This window comes from Mastomys coucha, chromosome Y (genome assembly GCF_008632895.1).
Source record: "Mastomys coucha isolate ucsf_1 chromosome Y, UCSF_Mcou_1, whole genome shotgun sequence".
In the NCBI taxonomy this organism is placed as follows: domain Eukaryota; kingdom Metazoa; phylum Chordata; class Mammalia; order Rodentia; family Muridae; genus Mastomys; species Mastomys coucha.
In genome coordinates, this window is record NC_045031.1 from 395,908 (window position 1) to 408,370 (window position 12,463).

Here is a 12,463-nt window from a genome sequence, read left to right on the forward strand (position 1 = left end):
GTGTGTGTGTGTGTGTGTGTGTGTGTGTGTATGTTTGCAGAATATAAGTTCAACTTTGTGTGTTTGCAGACACATCCATACTTTGTTTTTTGACACTGTCCTGGAATGCACCAATTAAGCTAGGCTGGCTGGTGAATCATTCCACTTGTATTTGTCTCTGTTTCCCTAGTATTACGTATGTAAGTTCCTGCAATCATACCCAACTTTGTAGGATCTGAGTATTGAGTTCAGGTCTTTCTGGTTGTATGACAGGCATTTTACTGAATGACATTTTTCCAGCCTTCTAGAAAATTTGAAGGGGTATACCAGCTGAACTTGTTTTATATTAATATGGAGTATGAAATCAATCAATTTTTCTCATGTTCTATCACTTTTATATTCTTGATGTTAATGACTAACTATGGTATGTATTAATTTATTAAAATGACATGCTGACATGGCTTCCTAATAATTTCTTGAAAATTTTTGGTCAGATTGTGTGTGCTTTTTACTTTTTTTGTCTCATTTTGTGTTTACTTAAGTTCACTGAGATATCAGTAGCTTTTTTTTTTTACCATGTGGAAAATCTCTGATTAGATAAGGCTACAACTTAGAATTTATTAGTGATACACAGGAAAAAGATTGTTTCTAGTTTTGTTTGGTTTTGTAAGTTACTAATAATGCTACTATAATGGACCTTTTTATGAAAAGTTTCAGATCAAGTCAAGTACTGATTCTATTATTCACCATGTACTTCAGCTTCAGTTTGGATCTATCATAGTTGCTTAATATTTATCAAGTGTATAAAAAAGTGCATAGCTTACAAGGCTGATGGATCTCTTTATATACAGTTTTAAAAATAGAGGTTTAATCTATTATGTTCTCAATTCAGTTATATAGCTCAGGCTTACTTTGAGTCCTGTTATTAATCTTATGAACTCTCAGGGACACAGAGAAACTAACAGAGGTTATAAACCAAATGGATTTAACAGATATCTGTAGAACATTTCACCCTAAAACAAAAGAATACCCCTTCTTCTTAGCATCTCAGGGTAACTTCTCCAAAATTGACCATATATTTTGGTCACAAAGTAAGCCTCAACCAATGCAAGAAGATTGAAATAATCCCATGCATCCTATCAGATCACCATGGCCTAAGGCTGATCTTCAATAACAACAAACACAACAGAAAGTCCACATACACATGTGGAAACTGAACAACTCTACTCAATAATAACTTGGTCAGGGAAGAAATAAAGGAAGTAATTAAAGACTTCCTGGAATTCAATGAAAATGATGACACAGCATATCCAAATTTATGGGATACAATGAAAGCAGTGCTAAGAGGGAAATTCACTAAGTGCCCTGGTAAAGAAACTGGAGAGACCTACACTAGCAACTTAACAACATACCTGAGAGCTCTAGCACAAAAAGAAGCAAACCTACCCAAGAGGAGTAGAAGGCAGGAAACAGTCAAACTAAGGCCCAAATCAACCAAATAGAAACAAAGAGAACGATATGAGGAATCAACAAAACCAAAAGCTGGTTCTTTGAGCGATTCAAAAGGATAGGAAAACCCACAGTCATTAACTAAAGGGTCCAGAGGCAGTGTCCATATTAACAAAATCAGAAACGAAAAGGGAGACATAAAAACAGAAACTGAGGAAATTAAAAAAAAATCATGAGATCCTACTACAAAAGCCTATACTCAGTAAAACTGGAAAATCTAGATGAAATGAACAATTTTCTAGACAGATACCACATATCAAAGTTAAATCAGGGGAAGGTCAACTATCTAAACAGGATCCTATCCCCCAAGAAAATGGAAGAAGTCATTAAAAACATTCCAACCATAAAAAGCCTAGGGCTAGATGGCTTTAGTGCAGAATTCTACCAGACCTTCAAAGAAGACCTAATATTAATATTCCTCAAGTTATTCCATAAAATAGAAAAAGAAGGAACACTAATGAATTCATTCTATGAAACCACAATTACTATCTAAACCACACAAGGACACAACAAAAAAGAGAACTTTAGACCAATTTCCCTTATGAATATTGAAGCAAAAATACTCAATAAAATTCTTGCAAACTAAATCCAAGAACACATCAAAACAATCATTCACCACAATAAGTAGACTTCATCCTAGGGATGCAAGGTTGGTTCAATATACAAAAATTCATTAACATAATCCACTATATAAAAGAACTCAAAGGAAAAAAAATCACATGATCTTCTCCTTAGATGCTGAAAAAGCATTTGAGAAAATACAACACCCTTCATGTTACAAGTATTGGAGACATCAGGAATTCAAGGCCCACACATAAACATAATAAAAGTAATTTACTGCAAACCAACAGACAATAAAAAATTAAATGTAGAGATACTTGAAGCAATCCAAAAGTAATCAGGAACAAGTCTGCCCACTCTCTCCATATCTATTCAATATAGTATTCAAAGTTCTAGCTAGAACAATAAGACAACAAAAAGAGATCAAAGGGTATAAATTGGCAAAGAAGTATCACTATTTGCAGATGATATGATAGGATACATAAGTGACCCCAAAAATTGTACCAGAGACCTACTCAAGCTGATTAACAACTTCAGCAAAATGGTTATATCTAAAATTAACTCAAATAAATTAGTAGCCTTCCTTTATACAAATGAGAAACAGGCTTAGGTAGAAATTAGGGAAACAACTTCATTGACAATAGCCACAAATAAGACACAATATCTCCAGGTAACTCTAACTAAACAAGTTAAAGAAATCAAACAAGAAAGAAATCAAAAAAGATCTCAGAAAATGGAGAGATCTCCAATGTTCATGCATTGGCAGAACTGAAAGTAAAAATGGCCATCCTACCAAAGGCAATCTACATATTCAAAACAATCCCCATCAAAATCCCAACACAATTCTCAGAGACATAGAAATCACAATTCTCAAATTCATCTGGAAAAACAAAAAACCTGAAGTAGGGAAAGCAATTCTTTTTTTTTTTTTTTTTTTTTTGGTTTTTTGAGACAGGGTTTCTCTCTGTCGGAAATCCGCCTGCCTCTGCCTCCCAAGTGCTAGGATTAAAGGTGTGCGCCACCACCGCCCGGCTGGGAAAGCAATTCTTAACAATAAAAGAACTTCTGACTGAATCACCATCTCCGAACTCAAGCTATACTACAAGGCAATAGTGATAACAACTGAACACTATTTGTACAGAGACAGATAGTTGATTAATGGAATAGAATTGAAGACCCAGAAATAAAACCACACACTTAATCTTTGACAAAGAAGCCCACAATATACAATGTCAAAAGAAAGCATCTTCAGTAAACAATGCTCATCTAACTGGCAGAGTGTACGTAGAAAAATGAAAATAGATTTGTCACCTTGCACAAAGGTCAAATCCAAGTGAATCATGGACCTCACATAAAACTAGATACACACTGAGTCTAAAAGAAGAGCAAATGGGAAAGATCCTTGAACTTATGGGCACAGGGGAAAATTTCCTAAATAGATCTCCAATGGTTCATGCTCTAAGATCAAGAATTGATGAATGGGACCTCATGAAATTGAAAAGCTGTAAGGCAACAGGACGTAGTCAATAGGACAAATAGACAACCTACAGATTGGGAAGAAAATCTCCACTAATCCCACATCTGATAGAAGGCTAATATCCAAAATATATAAAGAACTCAAGAAGCTATCTATCAAAATGCTCAATAAAAATGGAGTATAGAATTAAACCAAGAATTCACAACAGAGGAATCTCGAATGGCTGAGAAGCACTTAAAGATATGTTCAACATCCTTAGTCAACACAGAAATGCAAACAAAACCACCCTGAGATTCTATCAGACTGGCTAAGATCAAAAACTCAGGTAACAGCACATGTTGTTGAGGATGTGGAGAAAGAGGAACATTCCCACATTGCTGGTGGGATTGCAAACTGGTACAACCATTCTGGAATCAATCTGGAGATTCCTCAGATAATTGCAAATAGATATATCTGAAGATCCAGCTATGCCACTCTTGGGCTTATACCCCAAGATGCCCCACCAGTCCACAGTGGCAAGTGTTCTACTATGTTCATAGTGGCCTTGTTTGTGATAGCCAGAAGCTTGATGTCCCCCAAGAGATGAATGGATATAGAAATTGTTCATTTATACAATGGAATACTATTCAGCTATTAAGAACAAGGACATCATGAATTTTGAAGGCAAATGAATTGAACTAGAAAATATCCTGAGTGAGGTAACTCAGACTCAAAAGGACACACATGGTATGTACTCACTAACAAATGGATATTAGCCAATAAAAGTACAGAATACCCAGGATACAATCCACAGAATTCAAAAAACATTAACAAAGGGCCCAAGTGAGGACACCTCATTCCACATGGGAGGGAGAAGAAAGCAATCACAAGCAGGGAGGGAGGAACTTGGATGGGAAAGGGGACAGGGAAGGAAGAGGGGATCATTATCTGGGACAGAAGAGGGTCCCTTCAGAATGTGCTAGAAAAATTGGAGTAAATGTGCTATGATGTGGGGCCACAGATTTATTAATATCTTAAGATTAAATCTTCTGGTTATCACAGTGACAACAGACAGGCATGGTGGTACATGCTTATTTTGGAGTATTTTGGAGTATGCTTAAGTAGGAGGATACTTGCAAGTTCAAGACTACTCTGGAAAACATAGTGAAGTATAAAACTACAAAATGGGACTCAGATCAAAAGAAACCTCTAGAACAAAATATTTGTATCCAATAGTCTTAAATTTACTCTATAGATTTACTTTTGCATAAATTGAGTGAACCACCACTTCTGGATGCACAAAACAGTATTAAATGTATTAAATGTAAATTTTAATGATTACAATAGTGCTTTTTTATTATTTGAATGCTTTGTTATTTGAATTTTATGAAATTCAAATTAAAAGAATATCTAAAGATTAAAAGCATATCTTATGTCTACTATATTAACAGTATGAATGAACAGTAATGCCATACCCAGTACCATCATCACAAAAAAAATGAGTGGAAGGCCACAAATATAAATACATTATATTTAAATAAAAAGTTACACTTTAATACTTTGAAATATAGATGTTTTTTAAAAGGTCAAATTGTGTGGCATTTCTCCTCAATTGTAATATATATAATTACTTTCTAATTGCACACAAATAACTGGAATATTTTTAGAAAAATTTGGGATTAACATGGAAGAATAGAAATGTTGACTTGAAAACTGAACCTTTTGGCACATATGAGGATAAGAAAGCAAAAAGAAATAGCTGAAATAGCTGAACAAGGCATAACTTATGCTACAGAACTGGACAATACTACTGCATATAAATGCCACTCTTTTGATGTACACCAGTAGTAGTTCATCTATGTACTTTGGGAACTTATACTGAAACATATAAAGTGTGTCAAATTTAATTATGAGAGCAAAATAAAGCAATATATTCAAAGAACATGCTCTGAATAGAACAGAAAGACATAGCCATAACTAGAAGATTCTAAATGACCTTTAAATTAACAGTGATGTACCTGAATGAAATAACTAAATTCTTCTTGTATTGGCTAGTTTTATGTCAGTTCAACACAGATCGTTTATTTTGAGTGAGGAAACCTCAACTGAGAAAATATTTCCATTATATTGGTGTATGAAGCATTTTCCTAATTGATGTCTGACTCAATGTGGATGGTACCACGTCTGGGCTTAGCCTGGTTGGTGAGGAAGCTATGAGGAACAAGATAATAAACAACATTCCTCCTCTGTGCAATCTGATTCATATCTGTGCATGCATGTTCCTGCCTTATATGAGTTGCTGTCCTGACTTTCCTCAGCATTGGAGTATAATATAAACTGAAGTAAAATTTTCTCCCTCAAGTTGTTTCTGGTGTTTTATAAAAGCAATAGAAATCTCAACTAAAATACTTAAGTATTAGGTTCCCTTTCATAAAAAGGAAAAAGCTGGAATGTAATTTGAATATAAAGACTGAGGGAAATATTAAAAAAAAACACAATAAAGCCAAATCCAACAAAACAATTTATCAAAAATGAAAAATAAACCTGATTTTAAGAAACTCAAGATATGGTAGTAACTGTAGTAAATGGACCAAACTATGCTTCTTAAAACTCACATTGTCTGTGTGTGTGTGTGTGTGTGTGTGTGTGTGTGTGTGTGTGTGTGTATGTGTGTATGTGTGTGAGAGAGAGAGAGAGAGAGGGAGGGAAAGAGAGAGAGAGAAAAAGAGAGAGAGAAAGACAGAGACAGAGAGAAAGAGAGTGAAGAGTGATGATATATTTAGTGGTATTAAAAAGCCTAAGTATTATGATGGATCATAATCATATTTATTAAAAAAACTTCTCAAAGTCTACCATAGTGAATCATTTATAGAGGAAAGAGTGCAGGATTAGGTCAGGGCTAGTTTCAGCTACACAGAATTCAAGATCAGCCTATGCTGATAAATTCAAATCAAACAAGCTTAAAACACAGCAAAAAAGAAAATCACATCCATAAAGCTTATAACTTCATAAATAACATAAAATAATCTGATACTTGTTTTAGTTTAGAAGTATCAGTTCCAAATAACTACTTTAGTATTTCATTTTACATAAGTTACAGAATAAAAACAAGTACAAAACAAAACATAAAGTAGCCCCATATTTTTTGACAGTATAGAATAGAATAGTTTCTTTATATTATGGCAATATTTACATTTTACTATTTGAATAGTAAAAAAAACATATTAAAAATGACAATGGGAATACTATCATTATTTAAATATGACTACTATATATCCTAATGTACATGTTTAAAAGTTTAAGGTTATTGTAACTGTGAATTAAATAAAAATTTCAATGAAATATACTCATAATTTACCTGAATTGTTGCCAAAATCCTCTTGGCACATAGTATTGTAGTTGAGAAGCAGCTAAATGTCCAAAGGTTATCTGAAGGTGTTTTAAAACACCAATGTTGTACTCTTTTCGATCTTCTACTTTACTTAATGTTGGTTTATCTTCAAATTGATGAGGATATTCAAATACATAATCTCTGGGATCAACATTATTCTAGAGTACACCAAAACCAATAGAAAATAACAAGTTTTTCAAATATAGTCAAATAAAATTGATATCAGATGGTGAATAAACGACTTACATTATTTTGATTTTCCTATTTATAAAACAATTTCAATTTATACAATTACATATTTATTTCTAAGTAGAATGTTATGAACTCTTTCAGATGTAATGAAATATTAAAATGCAGTTGAGGAGATAGTATGAGTAACAGCCCTTTCTGTTAGTACTACCTACATAAAAAGCAGAGCATGGGTTGAGTATGCCTTGTAACCCCAGCATTTGGAGGTAGATTCAGCTCTTTGGCAAGCTAGCTAGCAAAATTGGTGGGCTTCCTGTTTAATGAGAAATTCTGTCTCAAGAGATAAGGCAAAATGAGATACAGGAAGATAATTGAGAATGTCCCCTGTTGCATGTGTATGTATAGCAACTCCAAACCACCACACATAACAATACAAACAGTAGTTATAATATTCTGAACATTTATTGAGGGTAATATAAATTTTGGTCAAGTAGACTGGAACGGAAACGAATAGCTTTAGTAGATTCATGGGAAAAATTATAGAATTTCTAGTATCCAGTATCATTTTGAGGGGACAATGCCATATTCATTGTGCCATATTCATTAAAATATATGACATGAGAAATATTAACATCCAGTATTATGGGTATTAAGAGGAATTGTAGTAGCACAGTAATACCTCTGTAGCAGAATTTAGTAATCTTATAATTTAGCTGCTTTACCGATGACTAAACATCTTTTTGTAGTCTTTGTTTTATACCTGAACTTTATAATATATATTCATAACCAGGAAATAGAAACAAGTATACAGGGGCTGGCAAGATGGCTCAGTGGGTAAGAGCACTGACTGCTCTTCCGAAGGTCCTGGAGTTTGGATCCCAGCAACCACATGGTGGTTTACAACCACCCGTAATGAGATCTGATGCCCTCTTCTGGTGCATCTGAAGACAGCTACAGTGAATTACACCAGAGGGAGCAGGGCTGGTAGAGGTCTTGAGTTCAGTTCCCAGCAGCCACACATATGATAGCTCACAGCCATCTGTAGAGCTACAGTGTACTCATTCATACTCATAAAATAAATAAAATAAATCTTTTAAAAAAAGAAACAAGTATACAAGCTGGCAACATATTGTAGTATGGACAACATGAAACATTAAAAAAAGACTATGAACAAAAATGAGATTTTATTTGAAGTTTTATATTTTGTTTACACCATTTACTTCTAGTTAGCATAATTACACATCTTTATCAGTACTGAAGTCAACAATCGAGAAGTAACATAGTCTACTAGAAACACAAATTTCAAATAGGATAACTGGACTTTTCCCTCTGTATTTTACAATGGGGTACTATAATATGGCAAAGGTACCAAATCACATATTCTGCTACTATCATCAAATACAGTTCAATAAACTATTTTCTACAGGAGAGTAAGAATACCAGTCTTAGAATTTTGAAAAATAAAATGAAACTTGATTACTTACCTCACTATCCTGTTTTTCATCTTTGAATATATCATCATCTGTATCAAGCCATATGCTTTCAATTGCAAGAATACTATTCCTGATTGAAGGAATCATGTATAGCTGTTGGATCACAGAGTTCATATAACAAGTAGCACCAGCATTTTTCAGTCCCACAAATCCTTTTGGTGGGCGGGGTCCAACAGGGGGTAAATATTCCCATTCAGCAAGGGCTTCACAAGCTGAGAGAAGAAAACAAGATTCTTACATTATGAAAATGATTCTTATAACTTATACCACCTTTTGGCTAAGAAATCAGTATTAGAAACAACTTATTTTAAATGCAAGAGATAATTTGAAACACTAAAATTTTCTTTTAGTAACGTGAGTCCAATTGAGTTCATACTTTTATTAATACTACTTCTATTTTACTAGTACAAGGTAGTATTTAATACTGAATTTCTATAATTTAGTAAGACATCATAATTAGAGGAATAAGCAGTATGAATACTTTAGTACCTTTAAAATTAATATGCTGAATTTACTATGAACAAAACTATGACATTACAATCTTCATAGTTTTAAATATGTAAAACTACTTAGTTTCAATCCACAGTTCTACTACTAATAAAATTATTCCCCATAAACATTTACTTTTCCTTACAATAAAGTTAAAAATATTTTTTTTTACTTTGTCTAGATTAGTGGTCCTTAACCTTCCTAATCCTGTGACCTTTTAATATAGTTGTTCATGTTTCTTTTGTGACCTCAAACTATAAACTAATTTCACTGCTGAAATTTTGCTACTGTTATGAATTGTAATGTAAATGTCTGTTTTTGGTGGTCTCAGACAACCCCTATGAAAAGGTCATTCAAACCCCAAAGTGGTCATAACCAATTAATTGAGAACTTTAGCTTTAGATCCACAGTTTTGTTGTTGCAATGAGAGGAGACAGTATAATTGAAATCAATGTAAGAGAAATTTATTTAAATTCCCTGTACTTAGGAAAAATGAAAACCAATGTAAGGATCATCAATAATTTATAAGTACATTACACAAGAATATATCACAAATTAAGAATATAATATAAATTAAAAATGTATTAAATTGAAAGTTATACCATTAATAATTAAAATCAGAACTTTAAGTCTGACATACAACTTTATTCTCAGCATTTTGGAGTTAGCACGATATCAAACTCCATGAGTTCAAGGTGAGCAGGCCTACTTACATCCTGTATTAAGTATAATAATAACAAAATCAAACCTAAAATAATCAAGACCTCCAAATGCTGACAAAAATATTGACTGTAATACTACATCAATCTAAAGGAGAAACACATAGAACATGCACAACTTGCATACACATCGTCTCTTGACCAGGAACATGGAATACATAGAAAATCAATAATTTTTCTTATTTTAGCATCCTTGAAAATGTCAGCAATGCAAATGTATTAGGCAAATAAATGACTATATTGAGAAATAATTTTTTCATTCTAAGTTATCTAGAATACCAATCTATTGTTTAAGTTAATACAAGAACAAAATATATGGGAGAATAGCTTTTACTCTGAAAGAGAGTATAGCACAATTTCAGGTCTTATAATTTCTTCTAAATAGTATTGCCAATTATATACATAAGTTGTTGTTTTTTTCCTAAACTAACTTAATGATTTTTTTCATTCTGACATTGTACTTAAACTATCTACTTCCCACACTTCATTTTTTATGTCTCAAACCCAAGACACTTGCTATTCTGCCCCTTTGTCTTCCATCTTGCTGCATATAGCATACTGTGGCCTCAAATTCATGATCTTTCTACTCTACTTTCCATAGTCTGACTAAGGTATGTACCACTATACCTGGTTTGACTTTATTTTCTGAGTAAGATCTCCAGACCTACATTAAGGGCATGGAATGTACAGTAAGTCACTTGAATATTCTCTTCTAATCTTAAAAATGATTTTATTCTCAGAAGTTAATTAACATTTAACACTCTAAATTAACATATAAAGTTCTTTACAATATCTAGTATTTAAATGTTTATATTGGTGCCATCATTTCTGGTTCTAGATATTTTGGAGTTTATATTTATGACAGATATTAAATAAAATTTATTATGCTAAATTACAAAGCTGAATTAATACCAGCGATGCATAAAATATATATATTTTCTGCTTACAAAAGTCTTAAATTTTAAACAATAAAATACTGAGACACAGTAAGCAAGAATTTTATATTTTACTTACTAGTTACTGGTGTTCCTATGTAAAACAGTTCAGTCAAACAGTTTACTATCTGTTTAAGATTCCTTACACAACCAAAAGCCAAAGCTACTAATAGTTCAAAACCAGCATTAACTATAGCTGGTGAACTACAGACTGGAATGGCTTGCTTGGTTGGCAGTTCCCCACTTCTCATATATTGCAGGTAAGCTTTGGATGCAGGAAAGATGAAATCATCAATTAATTCCTAAGGGGTTAGAAAAAGGTATCACACATTATACTAGTACAAATATACTTTTGGAAAACTAAATACCTTGTAAGAAAATATTTTTACAATGATTTGACAATTGACTTAAATACTTAACTTAAAGTTTCAGATACTCAAAAAAAGAACAGTAATGAATGAATACCTTGAATTTTCTAGATGAAAAGCTAAAACTCATAAACTAACATTAAGTTCATTTTAATAAAAACAAAATACATCCAAGTTAAATTCTTTGACTTATAAAACAAAATCAAAGAGCAAAAGAATGAAAGAAAAAAATAGTATTTGAAGACAGAAAATCTCATTTGAACACAATCTCAGGAAGAATTCAGCTGTAGCAAATAGCAATCATATAAGGCTGCTTACTGATTCTACAATCTCTGATATCAAAAGCAAGTTTGGTCTACAGAGTGAGGTCTCCAGGAAAGCCAAGGCTACACAAAGAACCCCTGACTTGAAAAACAAAGCAACAAAGAACTAACCACAAAAGTATTTATATGAATGTATGGATGTATATATATGAAACAAACCAAAGGAAAAGAAAATTTCAAGCACACTTTTCATTAGTATCCATCCTGTATGGTTGTTGCAATGGGAGATAGTAAAAAGAGGACTATATGGAGAAAGAAGGGGGTTGGCAAGAAGAGGAAGGGGAAAAGAGAATATACATTTAATTCTAAGTGTGAGAAAATGGATTATAGTTCCTCCTATTATAAACATAATACTGCACATAGGATTTCTTGTCTTTTTCATATTTCTTATTGGTTATTTTATTTATTTACATTTCAAATGTTATTCCCTTCTCAGTTTCCCCTCCACAACTGCCCATGCCCTCTCCTTCCACCCACTGTCTCTATGAGAGTACTCCTCCACCCACTCATGCACTTGAGCCTCGGCACCCTAGCCTTTCCTTTTACTGGGTCATGGAGCCTCCACAGGACCAAGGACTTCCCATTCCATTAATGCCAGATAAGGCCATCCTCTGCTACATATGCAACTGGAACTGTGGGGCCCTCTCTCTTTGGTTTGTGATTTAGTCCCTGGAAGCTCCAGTGGGTCTGGTTGGTTGATAATGTTGTTCTTTCTATGGGGTTTACAACCCTTTCAGCTCCTTCAGCCCTTTCCCTAACTCCTCCATTGGGGTCTCCTGCTCAGTCCAATATTTGGACGTGTGCATCTACATCTGTATTGGTCAGGCTCTAGCAGAGCCTCTCACGAAATAGCTATACCAGGCTATTTGCTATTCCAAGCAAATGACCCCAAGAAACAGGATGCAGTAGAAATTCTAGTATCCAATAAAATAGACTTACAACCAAAAGTTACCAAAAAAGATGAGGAAGGGCACTACATACTCATCAAAGGAAAAATCCATCAGGAGGAATTCTCAATTCTGAACATCTATGCCCCAAATGCAAGGGCACC

General features: G+C 33.4%; 1 protein-coding gene across 2 annotated transcripts in view; it reads right to left on the bottom strand.

Moving 5' to 3' along the window:
* The window catches only part of LOC116096530 (probable ubiquitin carboxyl-terminal hydrolase FAF-X), a 144,156-nt gene that overhangs the window by 33,166 nt on the left and 98,527 nt on the right, over window positions 1-12,463 (bottom strand). For both annotated transcript variants that reach the window (XM_031378461.1, XM_031378452.1), the window contains exons 30-32: window positions 10,801-11,023; window positions 8,570-8,790; window positions 6,864-7,054 (exon numbers count right to left, since the gene is read on the bottom strand). In XM_031378461.1, the coding sequence (XP_031234321.1) occupies window positions 6,864-7,054; window positions 8,570-8,790; window positions 10,801-11,023 (635 nt within the window). The remainder of the gene's footprint in view (window positions 1-6,863; window positions 7,055-8,569; window positions 8,791-10,800; window positions 11,024-12,463) is intronic.